Source organism: Pteropus medius, unplaced genomic scaffold (assembly GCF_902729225.1).
Source record: "Pteropus medius unplaced genomic scaffold, Ma_sr-lr_union100, whole genome shotgun sequence".
Taxonomy (NCBI): Eukaryota; Metazoa; Chordata; class Mammalia; order Chiroptera; family Pteropodidae; genus Pteropus; species Pteropus medius.
In genome coordinates, this window is record NW_024352784.1 from 13,686,364 (window position 1) to 13,703,325 (window position 16,962).

The 16,962-nt window shown below is 34.8% G+C and overlaps 1 protein-coding gene across 1 annotated transcript in view; it reads left to right on the forward strand.

Moving 5' to 3' along the window:
- The first annotated feature begins 11,669 nt into the window (after nucleotides 1–11,669).
- The window catches only part of CCDC81 (coiled-coil domain containing 81), a 33,750-nt gene continuing 28,457 nt past the window's right edge, over nucleotides 11,670–16,962 (forward strand). Inside the window, exon 1 of the mRNA XM_039848334.1 lies at nucleotides 11,670–11,799. Coding sequence (XP_039704268.1) covers nucleotides 11,670–11,799 — 130 coding nt within the window. The remainder of the gene's footprint in view (nucleotides 11,800–16,962) is intronic.

A 16,962-nucleotide genomic window follows, 5' to 3' on the forward strand; every position in this document is an offset into this window, starting at 1 on the left:
CATTAGGAACCCTGGCAATCGCTATAAAGCAGGATAGTGAGGAAAGCACACCATCCCTGCCGTGCATATATTCTAGACTTTCCTATTCCTATGTCACTGGCTAAACAATCTGGGCCCAAGAAAGAGTATCAGATAACTGAAATTGGGTCACATGTGTGGCCCCTGGTGCTGCTGAGCTATGGAGGGCAAGGATCTGTTTTCTTCAGCTCAGTAATGGAATATGGTCACCAGAAATTAGCGCCCCATCAAGATTACACACTGTCTGGATGTGTAAGTTCAGAAAGGAAATCTAGATGCTCTTAGGGCAGCCAAAACAAAACAAATGACAACCAGAATTGTATTTTCAATGGATGAGTTGAAATGCTGGAGAAATGCATTTAGGAGTAAGGATAGGAGGAAATGGGGAGGAAAGTGATGAAAATATGAGTAGGTAAAAGAGCAGGAAACGTTTCCTCAGGAAAAACTGGTTTTTGGCAGTAGATATATCTACATACGAGTCATCATTTCTTTTTCATCTAACAGGACCTTTTAAAGCTCTCTGAAAACAGTATTGAAGCACATCTTGGTGATGTAATCTTCTTTCACCACCAGATGGTGATTTAACATATAGATAGTGTGATATGAATCTTGGGGAAACTTTCAAAAGCCTGTCTACAAAGTGCTTTTGCATAACAATCATTCAAGAAATATTCAGTTTCTATTGGAGATGAGAAATGTGAGCCCAGATGAGGGAAACCTAAACTCCCCGTACAGATAGGGAGGCCAAGATTTCCTAACAATAGCTGAGGCTGGAGCACAAGGACATGATAGAAATTAGGAGGGGACTTCCGATTTAAGAAAGAACCACTAGAGAGGTATAGAAGCTTGAGAAAGCCCAGTGCCTTCTAGGAATTGGAGGTAGTGGGCTGGGGATGGAGAGAGGGAGAGTATTCCAGGTGGAGGAAGCAGGATGAACAAAGGTGTGAAATATGTATGCAGAAGTTTAGATTCAACCATGGCTATTTAATTGTTTAGCTTGTTATCTGGCTCATCTCAATTTTTTTATTATTAATAGGCTTTATTTTAGAACAATTTTAGATTTATAGAAAAATTTGAGCAAACAATATACATTTTTAACTAATATAAGTTCACTTTCAAATAACACTTTTATTTCCCATGTAGTGCAGGTAACTTAGAGAATCCTCAGTTCCTTTGTCCCATCCTTTATGGCATTGCTGTCATTCATTTCACTTATCCATATGCTATAATTATCCAATACACTGAGTTTCTGACCTATATTATTTTCCTTCTTGAAGAACTTCTTTTAGCATTTTTTCGTAGGGCAGATCTGCTGGTTACGAATTCTTTCAGTTTTTTTTTTCCTGAGGACATCTATTTCTCCTGCACTATTGAAGGATAATTTTGTCATCTCAATTTTGTATCCTATGATGACCTGAACTTGGAAAAGTGAGCTGTCTGTTTAGAATAACTACTCTGATTCTATCCCACTGCTTTTCTTAGCCAGTTCTTGTTCTCCAGCTTCCCCATTTTCTAATCCCTTCTTTTTCTGTGCTAGAGCTGTATTGGAACAGACTCACTGCAAAACAGGTGTTAGATTCAAATACTGTAAACCCCAAATGTTTATGGAACACCTACATTGTATATGTAGAAGAATAAGAAAAAGCTCATACCCTATAGTCCTGATGTATTCATTCTGTTTGCATTTTATTTTATGATTTAAGAAATTATTATTTATTGTGTCCTTATGATATGTCAGATTCTGTGTTAGCACTTTACATGTTATCTCATTCAGTCCTTAATACATCCTGGAGTTATTATGATCTCCATTTTACTAATGATGAAACTAAGACTCAGAAAAGTTGAGTAGCTTGTCCAAGCTTTCCAGAATAGAAAATTAAAGGCCTACAGTTTAGTTTGCTGGCTTCTTTACATCATTCAGATGTCTTAGAGAAGCCTTTCTAAAGTAGCCTCTTCTCTTTGTGTCCAATTGTCCTGCCTTATTTTTCTTTGTAGTAACTACTATTACATTATTTATATTTTGTTTTCTGTATCTTCCACTAGGCTATGTATGATCTTTGTGAGGGCAGGGTCTTGGCTGTGTTATTTACTGTTTATTATCCCACTGAGTAGAACACAGCCTGGCATACAATAAGGCACTCAAGAAATGTTTGTTGAAAGATTGACTCTCAAACCTAAGCTCTTAGTCAGTCTGTTTATTTGTAAACCTAGATCGGAGTAAGAAGGTTTAATTTTCAAGTGCCTGATACCAAAGAGTATGCTGCATAAAGCCTGTGCATGCAACGTGTCAAATAATATGTGCACCCTGACCAATACTTTTTAAAAATTAGAGTTTAATTTGCACATGGTACAATAAATCTTAAGCATGTCTGTATTTTTTTTTATAGATGTATATACTTCTATAGCTACCACCCACATCAAGATACAGAACAAGATACAAGATACACCCCAGGCAAACTCTGTGTTACCTCCCAGTTGACATCCTAAAGGTAAGTTTTCTGACTTCTAACACATAAATTAGTTTGCTGGTTCTTCAGCTTCGTATAAATGTAATGTATAGTTTGTACTCTTGCATTTCTCTTCTTTTGCTCATCATAATATTTTGGAGATTTATCTGTGTTGCGCATATCAGTAGTTTCTTCCTCTTTTTATTGTCGTGTCATGTTCCATTGTATAAATATACCATAATTTGTTTATCTATTCACTATTAATGGATATTTTAGATTGTTGCCAGTTTCTGGCTTTTAGGAATAAAGCTGCTATAAACATTCTTGTATAAGTTTTTACAGACATATGCACTTGATATGTTATTTAGGGGAGGATATACTTAGGAGTGGAATTGCTGCATCGTATGGTATGTTTAGCTTCCTTTTTTGAGAAGGGCCTGTTCTAGTATTTTGCCCATTTTAAAAACATTTTTTTATTATTGATCTTTGTTCTTTATATATTATAGATATAATCCTTTATCAGATATATGTATTGCCAATAGACATATTCTCCCAGTTTGCGATTTGCCTATTTGATTTCTTATTGATGGGTTTTGGTAATAGAAATTTTTAATTTTAATGAAGTCAAATCATCAGCTTTGTCTTTTAAGATTAGTGCTTTTTCTGTTATGTTCAAGAAATCTTTGCCTACCTCAAAGTTGTGAAGTTACTCTCTAATGTTTTCTTTTAGAGCTTTATTTTTTTAGCTTTCACATTTAGATATATGATCCACCTTGAACTAATTTTTGGGTTTGATGTGAGGTAGGGCTTATTGTTTTTCCCATAGGAATATGCAGTTGTCAAAGCACCATTTAATGAAAAAGACTATTATTTCCCTGCTGAATTGTAGTGATACTTTTGTCATAAACCAAGTGACTTTATAAGTAGGGATGTTTTTCTGGACTCTGTTTTGTTCCATTGGTCTATTTGTCTATCCTTGCACCAACACTCCACTGTCTTAATTACTGTAGCAGGTCTTGAACTCTGATGGTATAAATTCTCCAACTTTATTCTTTTTTACAATTGTTTTGACTATTTTAGGTTTTTTGCATTTCTGTATACATTTAAGGTTCAGCCTGTCAATGTTCACTAAATATTCCTGCTGGGGTTTTGATTAGATTTGTCTTAAATCTATAGATCAAAATAAGGGAAATTGATATTTTATCAATATTTAGTCTTTTGATTCATAAACATGATATAGTTCTCCATTTAGGTTATCTTTATTTTTTCTTTATAGTACGAACTCACAATATTTTGTACTAGTCAATATTAGCCTTATAGAACTTATCTTAAATTTGTTCCTAGATATTTGATTTTTTGATTCTACTATGTGCTATTTTTAAAAATTTTGTTTTGATCATTTCTTGCTAGTATATAGAAATATGACTTTTTCATATGTCAGCCTTTTATCTAAAGAGCTTGTTGCTAAATTTATTTACTGGTTCAAATAGTTGATATCTTTTCAGATTTTCTCTTCACAACCATATAATTTTTAAACAAAATCTGTTTTACTTTTTATTACCAATCTTATATATTTTATTTCTCTTTCTAGTCTTATAGCACTGTCTAGGCCCTCCAGCACAATGGTGAATTAAAACTGCAGTAGTGGACAATCTCATCTTGTTTTTGACCTTGGGGAGAAAGTTTTGACAATTTTGCCATTGAGAATGGTGTAGCTTAAGGTTTTATTACTAGATAACCTTTTTAAGATCAAGGAACTTGCCTTCCACTTCTACTTTGTTGAGGATTTCTTTCCTTAAATCAAGAATTCATGTTTTATTAAATGTGCTTTCTTTACCTATTGAGATGACTGTGCTTTTCCCCATTTTTTCATTCTGTTAATGTGAATTGCACCAATAGAATTTTTAAATTTTAGAATATCCTTTTATTCCTGTAATAAATCCCTAGTGGTTGTGATGTATTATGTATTTTTAAAATTATTTTTATTATTGTATCTTAAATGATGAATTAAAAATTTATATAAAAATAATAAGCTACAGATATGTCTTTACATTAAGATTATTGAAAACTGGTAATCCCCAATTTATCAGTTTTTGCTTCATGTATTTTGAAGCTCTGTTATTAAGAGCATAAATAGAATGGTAGAATAATTAAGATGCAATAATTCAGATTTTTATGTTTTCTCTTTCATGAATTGACCCTTTTTAATTATGAAATGACACTCTATCGCTAGTAACATTCTTTGCTCTGAAATGTAATGTGTCTGATGTTAATAAAACTCCAGTTTTCAATTGATGGGTGTTAGCACGGTATAGTTTTTGCCACCCCTTTAGTTTTAGTCTCTTTGTTTGTATTCAGAATATTTAGCAATGGTTATTGTCTTTCATCAGTTTGGTAACTTTTCTAGTCACTGTTTCTCAAATGACTGCATCTTTCTTATTCTGTCTTCCCTCCATTCCCTAGAACTTCATTTGTCTCATATTTCTCTTACTCTGTTAGGTTCTTTTAACCCATCTTCCTCTTTGAGGTTCAATTGGATAATTTCTATAAGTTCATTAATCCTGACACATGCTGTTTTCAGTCTGTTAAAATTCGCCAATTAATTCTTCATTTTTTAGTTTACTTATGACTTATTTATATAAGATTACTTCCTCCAGAACTCTGGGTTACTTTCTGAAAAATTCTCATTGAGATATATTTTATGTAAAAATTGCACCCATTTAAAAAGTACACTTTGATGAATTTTGACAGTGGGATACCCTTTAAAACTACCACCTCACTCAAGATACAGAATTCTCTCTCACCCTCTTCTTTTGATCCTGGCCCCAGCCAATCATTGATTGCCTGAGTCACTCTAAATTAGTTTGCATTTAAAAATTTTTTTTATAAATGGAGTCACACAATATGCATTCTTTGTATCTAGTTTCTGTCTGTCCATATAATGATTTTGAGGTTCATCCATATTATTACCTGTATCAGTAAGTTCATTCATTTCCATTACTGAATAGTGTTACATTGTGTGGATATACTACCTGTTGTTTATCCATTTACGATTTGGACACATGGGTCATTTCATATTTTGTCTATTGTGAATAAAGCCTTTCTGAATATTTGTGTATAACGCTTTGTGTGAACATTTTGTTTTTATTTTTCTCAGTTGAATACTTAAAACTGGAATAGATAAGTATTTTTAGCTTTGTAAGAAACTGCCAGTTTTTCAAAGTACATTGAACCACTTTACAGTCTCACCTGCAGAATATAAGTTCTAATTGCTTCATGTCTTCACCAACACTTGGTATGTCATTCTTTTTAACTAGAGCTATTCTAATGTTGTAGTGGTATCTCTTGTGGTTTTAATATGTGTTTCCTTAATAATCAGTTATGTTGAGAATCTTTTCATCTGCTTTCTGGCCATTTGTATATCTTCTTTTGTAAAATGTATGTTTAAATATTTTGCCCCTTTTAAAAATTGAGCTGTCTTATTATTGTTTTAGGAAGATTGAAAATATATATATTCAGATATTTGTATTGTGAATATTCTTACTGTGTGTCTTTCCTTCATTTCTTAATGGTGTCTGTTTAAAAGCTTTAAATTTTGATAAAGTCCCATTTATCAAATTTTTAACTTTTATGATTCATGCTTTTTGTGTCCCAAGAAATATTTACTTAACGCCCAAATCACGAGTTTTCCTTTATGTTTTATTTTTGGTGTTATAGTTTTTACTTTTAGATTTAGCTCTTTGATCCATTTTAAGTTAATTTTTGTGTATTGTATGAGGTGACTTTGCTGACCAACTTATCGCATATTGCCTAAAGTCATCTATCTACCTTTCTGATACGTATACCCCCCCCAAAATAGTCAAGAGGCATTTGTCTGTAGAATATGCATTTCATTTTGCCAATGCTGAATGGTGTAATATAATGGTAAAATTGGAAAAGTAACTGTAAGTTTAGAATTTTTGGAAGCCAAAATACTTTCTCATTTTAACTTTTCCCATTGCTTAAGTATACTGGAATTTTCTCTATTAGTATTTATCATCTTTATTGTTATTTTATCAATAAAAATTAAGGCTTAGAAATATTAATATTTTTTCAGTCATACAAATTATTTATGCTAACATCAGATGTGAATTCAGGTCTTCAAGTGCCAAATTTTTCATTTCATCATATGTAAAAGGGAAAAATGGTGTAAAATGTTTACAAACAGGGCAGGTCAGATGAGTATGTAACAAATATTAACTTTCTATTCATAAATAGATAGTTATCCATACATGAGTATCATTATCATATTTATTATTCATTGAGATCTCATCTATTAAACATGGAAAAGTCCTATTGTATGACTTCTATGCTACAGATAATCCAGGCAGGATAATGACAGTGCTATCTATTACTTGAAATGGTCTATTTTTAAATAGTCTGACTTGATGAGTTTTTCTATATTTTTTCCTTGAGAGATCATTCCATAGCTTAATCTCAAAGTATTCTCATTTGTCACATTTGTTAAGTTACCTTTCTTATATTATGTTGCATCTTTGCTGTTTCATCCATGAAAAGTTTATGATCAGCTGTCACTCTCAAGGACATTCATCATCCTGTAGCCAGCCTTCCCATGGCCAGCACTTATCCTTTTAGTTATTTGGTAGCTTTCCCTCATCTCTCTCAGAAATTTCTGATTATAGTTGCTATCTCACATATGGATTCTTTTTACCATGTAACAAAATACAAACCCCATTTTAATACAATACTGAAGAATATAATAGACTGTGAGTGATCAGATTATCCTCTTATTCCAAGGCCTTTGAGAACCATCTACACCTTCCAAATAAAGCCCAAACCTCTTTGTTTAGTATTCAGATCAGGCATCTCAGAAGTAATCTTCCTCCCCTGTTACTCCTATTACATAGTCTTCCTACCTCTAACATCAGAGTGAACATATCTTTACAATAGAGTTGCAGTGAGCAAGTACTTAATTTATATGAATTCAAGTCTAAGTATATAGCTGCAAGAGAATAACTTAAATTTAAATACTTCCGTTTTAACCACCGGACCTGTATCAGTTAGGCTTCAGAAGGCAAAACCCCTATGAATGATAGAGAATACAGGATTTATTATGGGCATTAGCCCTTATTGATTGTAGGAGCTGGTTCACAGTCTATGTCTGGTGTTGGCCTCTGTCTGGTGCTGGGTTTAAAGTCATCAGGGCCAACAGGAAGGAAAGATGGTGACAAAATGAGGGCGATTAAGGAAAGACTGGAACTGGTGAAGACAAGCTGGAACCCACAAAGACAACTAGAATCTGTGAGGATAAATTAGAACCTGCATCTATCTCTCACTGCATCCAGATTCAGTGATGTGAGTGTCCTGCAGGACAAGGTGGTGCCTTTGGCCACTGTGTTGAACATGCATTTAGTAGAGGGCTCAGAGAAGCTGAGAAGGAGATCTGGTGAGAGCTAGAGAACTATAGGCCAGGCAGCTGGCACGTGCCTACACGGTGAGCCCGCAGATCAGTGTCTGACCCTGCAGTGATCTTCAGAGCATAAAAATGTTGTGCTTTACTTCTGCCTTCCAAATCTCACACAAATTTCTCTTTTAATTAACCCTAACTTGGAATCAGGGAGGAGATTCTGGGAAATGTAGTTCTATCTTAGCTGAGTTGACATGGAGCAAAACCATAAGTCCACTTCTGCGTAAACCCTTAAGTAAGCACAAGATTGAAGATATGCATCTGGTATATTTTCAGTCTGTCTCAGTTCCCAAGTACCTCTCATAGTGTAAGCATCTCACAGTGCTGAGTGCAATTCTACTATTTGGATGAATATTTCAAACGAGACTGGTTTCCTAATCACAAGCCAACTGTTTCATTACGTGCTCATCTGAAATAAGTGATCTGATCAATGGTGGAGGGAGACTGGCTGCATTGGGTCAGCGAACCAAGAGATGGCCTGTACCTCTTTCTCTGTCTCTTTTTCTTTGGTAAATTGTCTTTAAAATATTATTAAAGTAATCCATGCTCTTGGTTAACAGAAAATAAAAGAAAAAAGTGAACATAAAAGTTCTCTGAACTCCTTTCACCTCCACACACAATTTCACACTATCTAAAAACAACCACTGCTAATATTTTTTTGTGTATTTTTTCTTAAATATTCTGTGTATTTACAAATATACATATGAATTTGCATGTATATTTACATATAGGTGTATATTTGAAATAAGTAGGATCATATTATTAGTACTATTCTGCAACAGGTTTTCATTTAATATATATTGAAACTTTTAAAGTATAAGCACATAAATGTACAGCTTTCTTTCAATCAAACTCTTAAAAATGTATTCCAAAGTACAGCTTTATAATTTAACTTCTTCCCTATGATGATTATTTTAGGTTAATTCTAAGATTTAGCATTACAGTGTTACATATATGTATATTATTTGTATGTATCATTCAGGTATATCCAAAGAGCAAATGCTTAGCAGTGGAATAGCATGGTTCGCCTTAGCTTTGCTATTGACAAAGGATATGTATTTTCAGGATATATAATGTTTATAGCTCATTGGAAGTTGCTAGTAAACACAGAGTAATGTGTATCTCTAAAGCCTCTTTTATCAAGAGACTTTTGACAAAAGGAAAAGAAGACCTTGAAAGAAAGGTCTTTGTCTTTATTATTTGTATATCCTCCTTTGGCCATCTATATTTCACTAATAACGGTCATTCATAACCATCTTCTGAAACCGAAGACAGTTTTTCTAGAGACTAAAAGTGTCATCACAGTATTTAACTCAAAATCTCATCTATTATTCTAAGAAACTAATTTGTTTTTATAATTCCATGATTATCTTAAGATAGAACAATAATGCCGATATTGCCACTAAAAATTAGCTGGCTCAGCAGTTGTTAAGACAGTGTCACAAAAGAGTTTGCCCATTGCTTGTTGCCGATCCATTCAGCAATATTCTCTGCCTACTGACTCTCTGCCTAAAGGATTTGAGACAGCCTTCTCTGCAAGAACAGATGCTTCAAAACATCATCATCAAAACATCATCAATAGACCAGAGGACAAAGGCAGGCAGTTAAAGGGAGAGTGGGAAGAAATTATTTTTCCAAGAAACTAGCTTAAGAAAGGCCCAAAACTTAGTTCTGACCGCTTAGTAGACAAGACAGAGAAAGAGGCTGAGTCGTAGACCTTGCCATGTTTTAGCGAACAGGTTCTCAGTCCTATTAGACACAATGTTTTTTTTTTAATAACACATATTTTGTAATGTTTTGGTATTATTCTGAAATGAGGTTTATGGATAATCTAGTTTATCTACCCTAATATTTAAAAATGAATTTAAAGTCATAAGTCTAAAGTTATAGTATAATAGATAAATTAAAGGTCAGTAAAATAATACCTATTTTAACATGTATATGTACAGATATGACTATACTGAAAGAGAAATGAAGTAACTACATGCGTATACCTATAGGAAGAATCACAATGAATGTAACGGCTACAAATGCAGCCTAGGTCAGATGTGTTGACTACTCAGTTACCAACAGCTCACTGATAGTGATGATAAGTGTTCCTAAGTAGTGAAGAAGAATTCTTAAATCCTGGGGGGGAAAAAAAAAAAAAAGCATAATCTTCCCCCAATTTACTTGGACTTGAATTCTTGGGAAGTTAAGTGATATTGAATTTGAGCAAAAAATTCTTTGTATTTATACATGAAGTAGATTTTTTTCTAGGCTCACAAGAAGCTCACAAGAAAGTCTGATGAGATGTTTATAAATGGAACAGAATGTAGAACAGTCTTCACTGCGTAGAACTGTTCTGTACATTGCAGGACATTGAGCATCCTGATTTCTGTCCAACTAAGTGACAGATGATCCTCCCTCCCACCATCATTGTGACAACTCATCAGTTTGGAAATCTGCCAACCACTTTTGGCATTATCTGCTAAAATCTACTTCTAGTTATATACACATCAGAAATGAGTACATATGTGCATCAAACGTTTTGTTCAAGAATGTTTGCAGCAACATTATTCCTAATAGCCCCAAATGGAAACAACTCCAATGTACTCTCAGTAATGAAATGGATAAATAAATTGTGCCATAGTCATACAAAGGAATAATATGTGACGGTGAAAATGAACAAATCGCTAGTACAGAAACCATGGAGGAATCTTAAAACCATGATGTTGAGTGACAGAGTCACACACGAAAGAATACATATATAATTCCAAAAGTTCAAATACAGGCAAAACAAATTTTTAGTATTTTTTGGCATAATGCCTGGAGGGGGATGATGTGCATTTCTGTGGTACTGGTAGAGTTCTAATTCTTGATCTGGGTGGGGTTTACATGTGTGTTCACTTTGCGATAATCCATTATCAGCAGAGGGAAGTGAATGAAAACCGTTTAGCAGGATGAGATTTCTAAAGTGTATAAGAAAGGAGAAAAAAATTACAGTAATTTTTAAAAAGTCAACCCCCTTCCCAGCCCTCCGGCCCTCCATTTCCTAGGAGAGGAGCCCAGGAAAAGCCACACCGGACAAATTCCAGCTTAAACTCAAACCCTCATACAGATCCGAAAATTCCTATGTCCATCCCTAGGGGCGAAGAGTGTGCCCAGATTTGTACAGAGTGATTACAAAAGTGACCAAATCTCTTCTCTGCCCGGAGTAAGAGGAGAAAGAAAAAACAAAGTTAAAAAACATTAAGTTGCTTCCCAACCTCGCCGGCTGGAGCTCTGGAAATCACCCGGACCACCTGGGGCCCATCTTAGGGGGTGGGGCCAATGGCCTTCTTTGGTGTCCAAGCAACGGAGGTACCCTTTGTAGCATCCTAGCAACGCGCCCCGCCTTCCTCTAGGCTGGCGTACTCTCCCTCCCCTGCTCGTGGCTCCGGCTCACCCTCTCACTGAGTCTCCTTGTGTTGCCGACGACTTGGGTTTGCATACTGATTCTGGTGCCGTTCAGCTCTCGAGTTTTCTGCAGTGGAAGCTGCTAAGGGAGAGCCAAAGCTGGGAGGGGAGGGACAGCGAGAAAAAACGTTAAGAAAAAAATTTGCAAGGTTCGATAATTTTTAGATTTAAGTATCATCCGAAGCTCCAGGGCGAGGGGACTGGAGGGTGGGAAAAAATCACTTTTGTACAAATTCCATATAAAGAAGGAAGAAAAGAGACCTGCTGCGGACCCAGCAAGAACTGACTGGGGAGTGCAGATGTTGGACGCCATCATCCCTTCCCTGCAGAACCTGGGCAGGCAGGTGTTGCCTACACTGCCCCTGCTGAGTCAGGAGGGTAAGCGGCATGAGGTGGGGACTCGGGGGCTGAACCTTCACCTGCTTGGAGGTGAGGCAGAAGACCTCCTTCCCTGTCCAGTGGAGTGGCCATGTTACCTTAGCCGCCAGCTGGTAATCACAGCAGTCTCCTGCTGGATCCTCAAAGACAAGTTCCTCATTGACTGCCATAATAAGGGATAGGGGCCAGCTGAAGATTTTGATTAAACAAGGTAATGTATATGCAGCGCTTAGCTCCAGGACTAGCACAAAGTAAGTGCTCAGTAAATGTCTGCTAAAAACAACCATCCCAAAAGGGGTCCTCAGAGTTCATACAAAAACATGGCTATTTTTATTGCCCTTGATATCTTGGGGTTGTGTTAAGAAAGCGAGATGATCATAAAAAGAACAGGGGATTTGGAGTAAGACCTGGAAGCTTCTCATAGAAAACTTACTAGGCTTGGTTAAAAGCATAGTTTCTTAGAAGAATCACCCTAAAGTGACAGCGAGATCTGTCTGCAAATGATAGGAGCCCCTGGGAAGAAAAGTGCTCTAGAAATAGAAGCAATTGTTACTATCAAGTCATTGTAACTTTGGGATATTGCCTAGACTTTAACCAGATGATCTGAGGAGATAAAATAATAAGAGTAGATGCATCTTCTCTTTCCTCTTCATCACTCCTATTTTTTTCCTGTTAAAACAATTCTAGAAGAAGCATCAAAGATAATGGTTTTATGGACTTAAAAATTTACCATATTTATAAATATATATAATTTATTCATTTAAATAATTTTGAGAACCTATGCCCTATGTACCTATAATGCCTATGTGCTAGGCATTAGAGAAATGATGGTGAGCAAAAACCTTAGAATTCACAATCTAGTGGGAAAGATACATGTCAACCTAATAATCACAGAAATAAATATAAATTTACAATTAGTAAGTGGTCACCAGTGTCAGAAATGACTGAGGGGTCAGAGAGGTGAAAATTAAACACATCCATTGAGTTTATTGATGAGACCTTTGGTGACTTCAGCAAGAGCTTTATTGGTTGAATAACAGAAGCAGAAATCAAATTACAACTTATTAACTTTCACAAATGACCCATTGTAAAGGAGATGAGGATGAACTCCCAATCCCAGCAAAACACATAAATTCACTTTTCATCATTGTGGATGTGAAGTCCTGCTGCTTCTGTTTGCTTTACCAAAGTTTAATGTTGTATAATTATAGTACTTAGAAGGTCCTGTCATCATTTTACAGATGTGAACTGGGTGAAACTATTGAAAACTACACAGCTAGCAATCCATGGAGCCAGGACGGTCTTCAGCCATGCAGACTGATCTTTTCACTGCACTATGCTCTGGAAATATGTTTCTTTGTTCAAATCACTCTAATAATTTGTTTCATTTGTATACCAGTATTTCAATTTTAGAAGGTATTTTATAAAGCCAAGGAAGTTATTTTTTAATTTTGATATTAATATTTACTTTATTATTCTATAATGTACATAATGAGCACTTGATCCTTTTTTGTAATGATCATACATGAGATACAGTATTCCTGCTACTTGGTACTATGCTTTAAAATATAGTTTTGCGTGCACAAAATGTTTAGAATTTGAAGTCAAATGAAGGTTGAACTTTTTAATAGTGATTCTTGGTATTTCAATGTTTGATCAAAATAAGTAAAATACCAGCTTTCCTTAAAATACAAAAGTAGTATATTATTTAGTTTGCTTTTTAGACTGGAATAAAATTTTTCTTTTGTTTTGAGATTAGTGATACCCTCTCTGATACATTGGCATGTCAGAAAAAAGTTAGGACTCACAGTCTGTAAAATTTCCAAATCTATTCCAATTGAATTGCAGGGGCTGAAAATTACCTGAAGGGAATGATTTGCATGTTTTCCTTTTTCTTCAGTGAAAAATAGCAAATTTCAGTTTAGAATAATAAACTCTTATATAACGTTGCCTATTAGGTTTTATAGAGTAATACAACACAGTAGACTTGAATGTGTCATCCAAATGAAGAAAGATGATCCTCAAATTTTCAATTAAGCTCAGTCAGGTCTTTTCACGAGGGTTTGGTTGCAAGCTATATAGTTTCTCCTGGCCCTAATTAAGTCATCTCTTTTTGGCATAGATTGTTTTTCTGAAATTTGAGCTGCATATCATGAGTCCAGGTGAAAGACTAAATGGTTTCAACCTAATAACTTTGAAAGGTCTCCATGTAAATCTGGATACTGAGATTCTCTATTATTAGTGAATTAATGATGTTTTTGGTCATGATGAAGATTTTAATTCAGTATATATAGTTGGAAATGGGTGGAAGACTTTCTTAGTTCTTAGCAGCCAGCAGAATGTCTTTTTGTCTGTGGGGGTGGGAAGGAGTAGGGAAAACAATAGGATGGGAAGAGTAGAGGAAATACTTGATTATAGTAAGCCGTATATCCATGATTCAGAGCGAGAAGTAGTATCTTGGCATTTGGCTCACTGTAGCATGCAGCACTTGTTTTCTTGGAGTATGAATGACTTTTCATCACCCAAGATGTTCCCAGATGTTCGTGACAGTCACTGCTACTTCTCATTGCCTAACCGGCTCCTTCCCTGACACAGTAATAAAAATATTTATAACCCTGATAGACTGGAATTAAAAGACTGCAATTTTGCTGCTTTTTGCGTAGTGGTTTAAACCATTAGGGGGAAAAAAGTTACACCAATAAATCAAGCAGTTTCCAAAATAAGATAAAAGAAATTGGTCTTATGTCATTAACTACATCTATGTCCTGAAATGGCAACCTGATGAATGTCAGTGTTCTTGATCTTTATTTTGAGAATTAAAACATACTCTTTTCATTTTCAAAGAGTTCCTCATTGAAAAGTATCTTCAATACACATGAGTACATTTGGAATGGAAATGTCAACACAGACATAATTATTCTCAATATTACTTATACCTAGAGTATATCTTCATATTACACATTAACACTTTAGTTATTGGCAACTACTTATTTTTATTTTATTTTTCACCACAGTGATTTTGAAACACAGCTCAGAACAAGAAAAGAACCATAGAAGGCCTCCCTCTGGTCTTTCAAAGCAGATAGTGCAAAGTCTATTCACTGATTCAAAGTAAAGCCCTTTGGGTCTCTACTCAAAGATCTGTTTTTAAAAAATTATTATTTTAGACATAATATTAGTATATTTGTTGAAATCAAGAACACAGCAGATCAGAAGCAGTGAATTAGGACTCAGCAGGGAGCCTGCAGATCTCTGGTAGTAAAGAAGAGTGACAGCTGGTCGTCTAACAGTGACAAATAATGAAAAGCAGAATCAAGAATTAAACAAAAATCGAAGTATTGAGACAGTTAATGTACAGACAAGAGCCTTGTGTGTCTTAATGGCTATTGGCTCTATTCTTGTGTTATAGATGGATATAAGAATAAATGTTCACATTAATCCGATGGAACAGATTTGTTGAATAAGTCATTAAGAAAAAGATAGATTATACTTGGTTAACTTTATAGCATAAAGGGAGATGTGTAACGATCCTTTATTCTAGAAAGGTTTTCTTCAAAAATTTATTATTATTATTATTAAGTTTTAAATTACATTTTTGAAACTTAAAAAGGAGTAAGCTTTAGTTACCTAGAAAATTAACTTTGGGGAATTACCTTATTTTCTGTTCTTTGTTTTTTAAGTAAACATTTTATTATGAAAAATTTCAAATATTCATAGAACAGAATAGTACAATAAGTCACATATATCCATTACTAACTATAATTTTATAATAATTATAATTACAAGTATGATTTTGCTAATCTTGTTTTATCTATTTCTCCACCCTTTTTTTCTGGTGTGTTAAAAACAATGAATGGATTAGTTTTTTTTGTTGTTACAATGTGCTTCTTTTTAAAAAAATTTTTTTTTTATTTTTAACATTTTATTTTTTTACGTTTTTCCCCCCTCCCTCCTCTCCTCTTCCCCCTGGTAACCACTAGTCCATTGTCCATGTCCATGAGTCTCTGTTTGTTTGTCCTGTTCCTTTGTTGCTTTGAGGTTTTTATCCCACATGTAAGTGATATTATGTGATTTTCAACCTTTTCTGTCTGGCTTATTTCACTTAGTATTATTATTTCAAGGTCCATCCATGTTGTTGCAAATGGCAGTATTTCATCTCTTCTTATGGCTGAGTAATATTCCATTATATATGTGTACCACAGCTTCTTTAGCCAATCATCTATCGTAGGGCACTTCAGTTGCTTCCATGTCCTGACCACTGTGAATAATGCTGCTATGAACATCGGTGTGCAAATATCTCTTCAAATATGAGTTCTCAAGTCTTTGAGGTAAATATCCAGTAGAGGGATTGCTGGATCATATAGTAGATCAATTCTTAGTTCTTTGAGGAACCTCCATACTGTTTTCCATAGTGGCTATACCAATTTGCAGTCCTACCAGCAGTGTATGAGGGTTCCTTTTTTTCTGCATCCTCTCCAACATTTGTTATTACTGGTCCTGTTGATTATAGCTATTCTAACAGATGTGAGATGGTATCTCATTGTGGTTTTGATTTGCATTTCCCTAATAGCTAGCAATGTTGAGCATCTTTTCATATATTTGTTGGCCATTTGTATGTCCTCTAGGGAGAAGTGACTGTTCAGATCCTCTGCCTATTTTTTGATTGGATCATTTGTTTTTTTGTTGTGATTGAGTCGTATGAGTTCTTTGTATATTTTGGATATTAGGCCCTTACCAGAGGCATTGCTTGCAAATATATTTTCCCATTCTGATGGTTGTCTACCTTGTTGATGGTTTCTTTTGCTGAGCAGAAGCTTTTTTGTTTGATGTAGTCCCATTCATTTATTTTTGCTTTTACTTCCCTTGCCTTTGAGGTCAAATTCATAAAATCCTCCTTAAGTCCAAGGTCCTTGAGTTTTGTTCCTATGTTTTCTTCTATGCATTTTATTGTTTCAGGTCTTATATTCAGGTCCTTCATCCATTTTGAGTTAATTTTGGTGTGTGGTGATAGACAACAGTCTAGTTTCATTCTTTTACAGATGGCTTTCCAGTTTTCCCAGCACTATTTATTGAAGAGGCTTTCCTTTCTCTATTGTATGTTTTTGTCAAAAATTATTTGCCCATATAAATATGGGTTTACTTTTGACTCTCGATTCTGTTCCACTGGTCCATGTGTCTGTTTTTCTGCCAATACCATGCTGTTTCAATTATTGT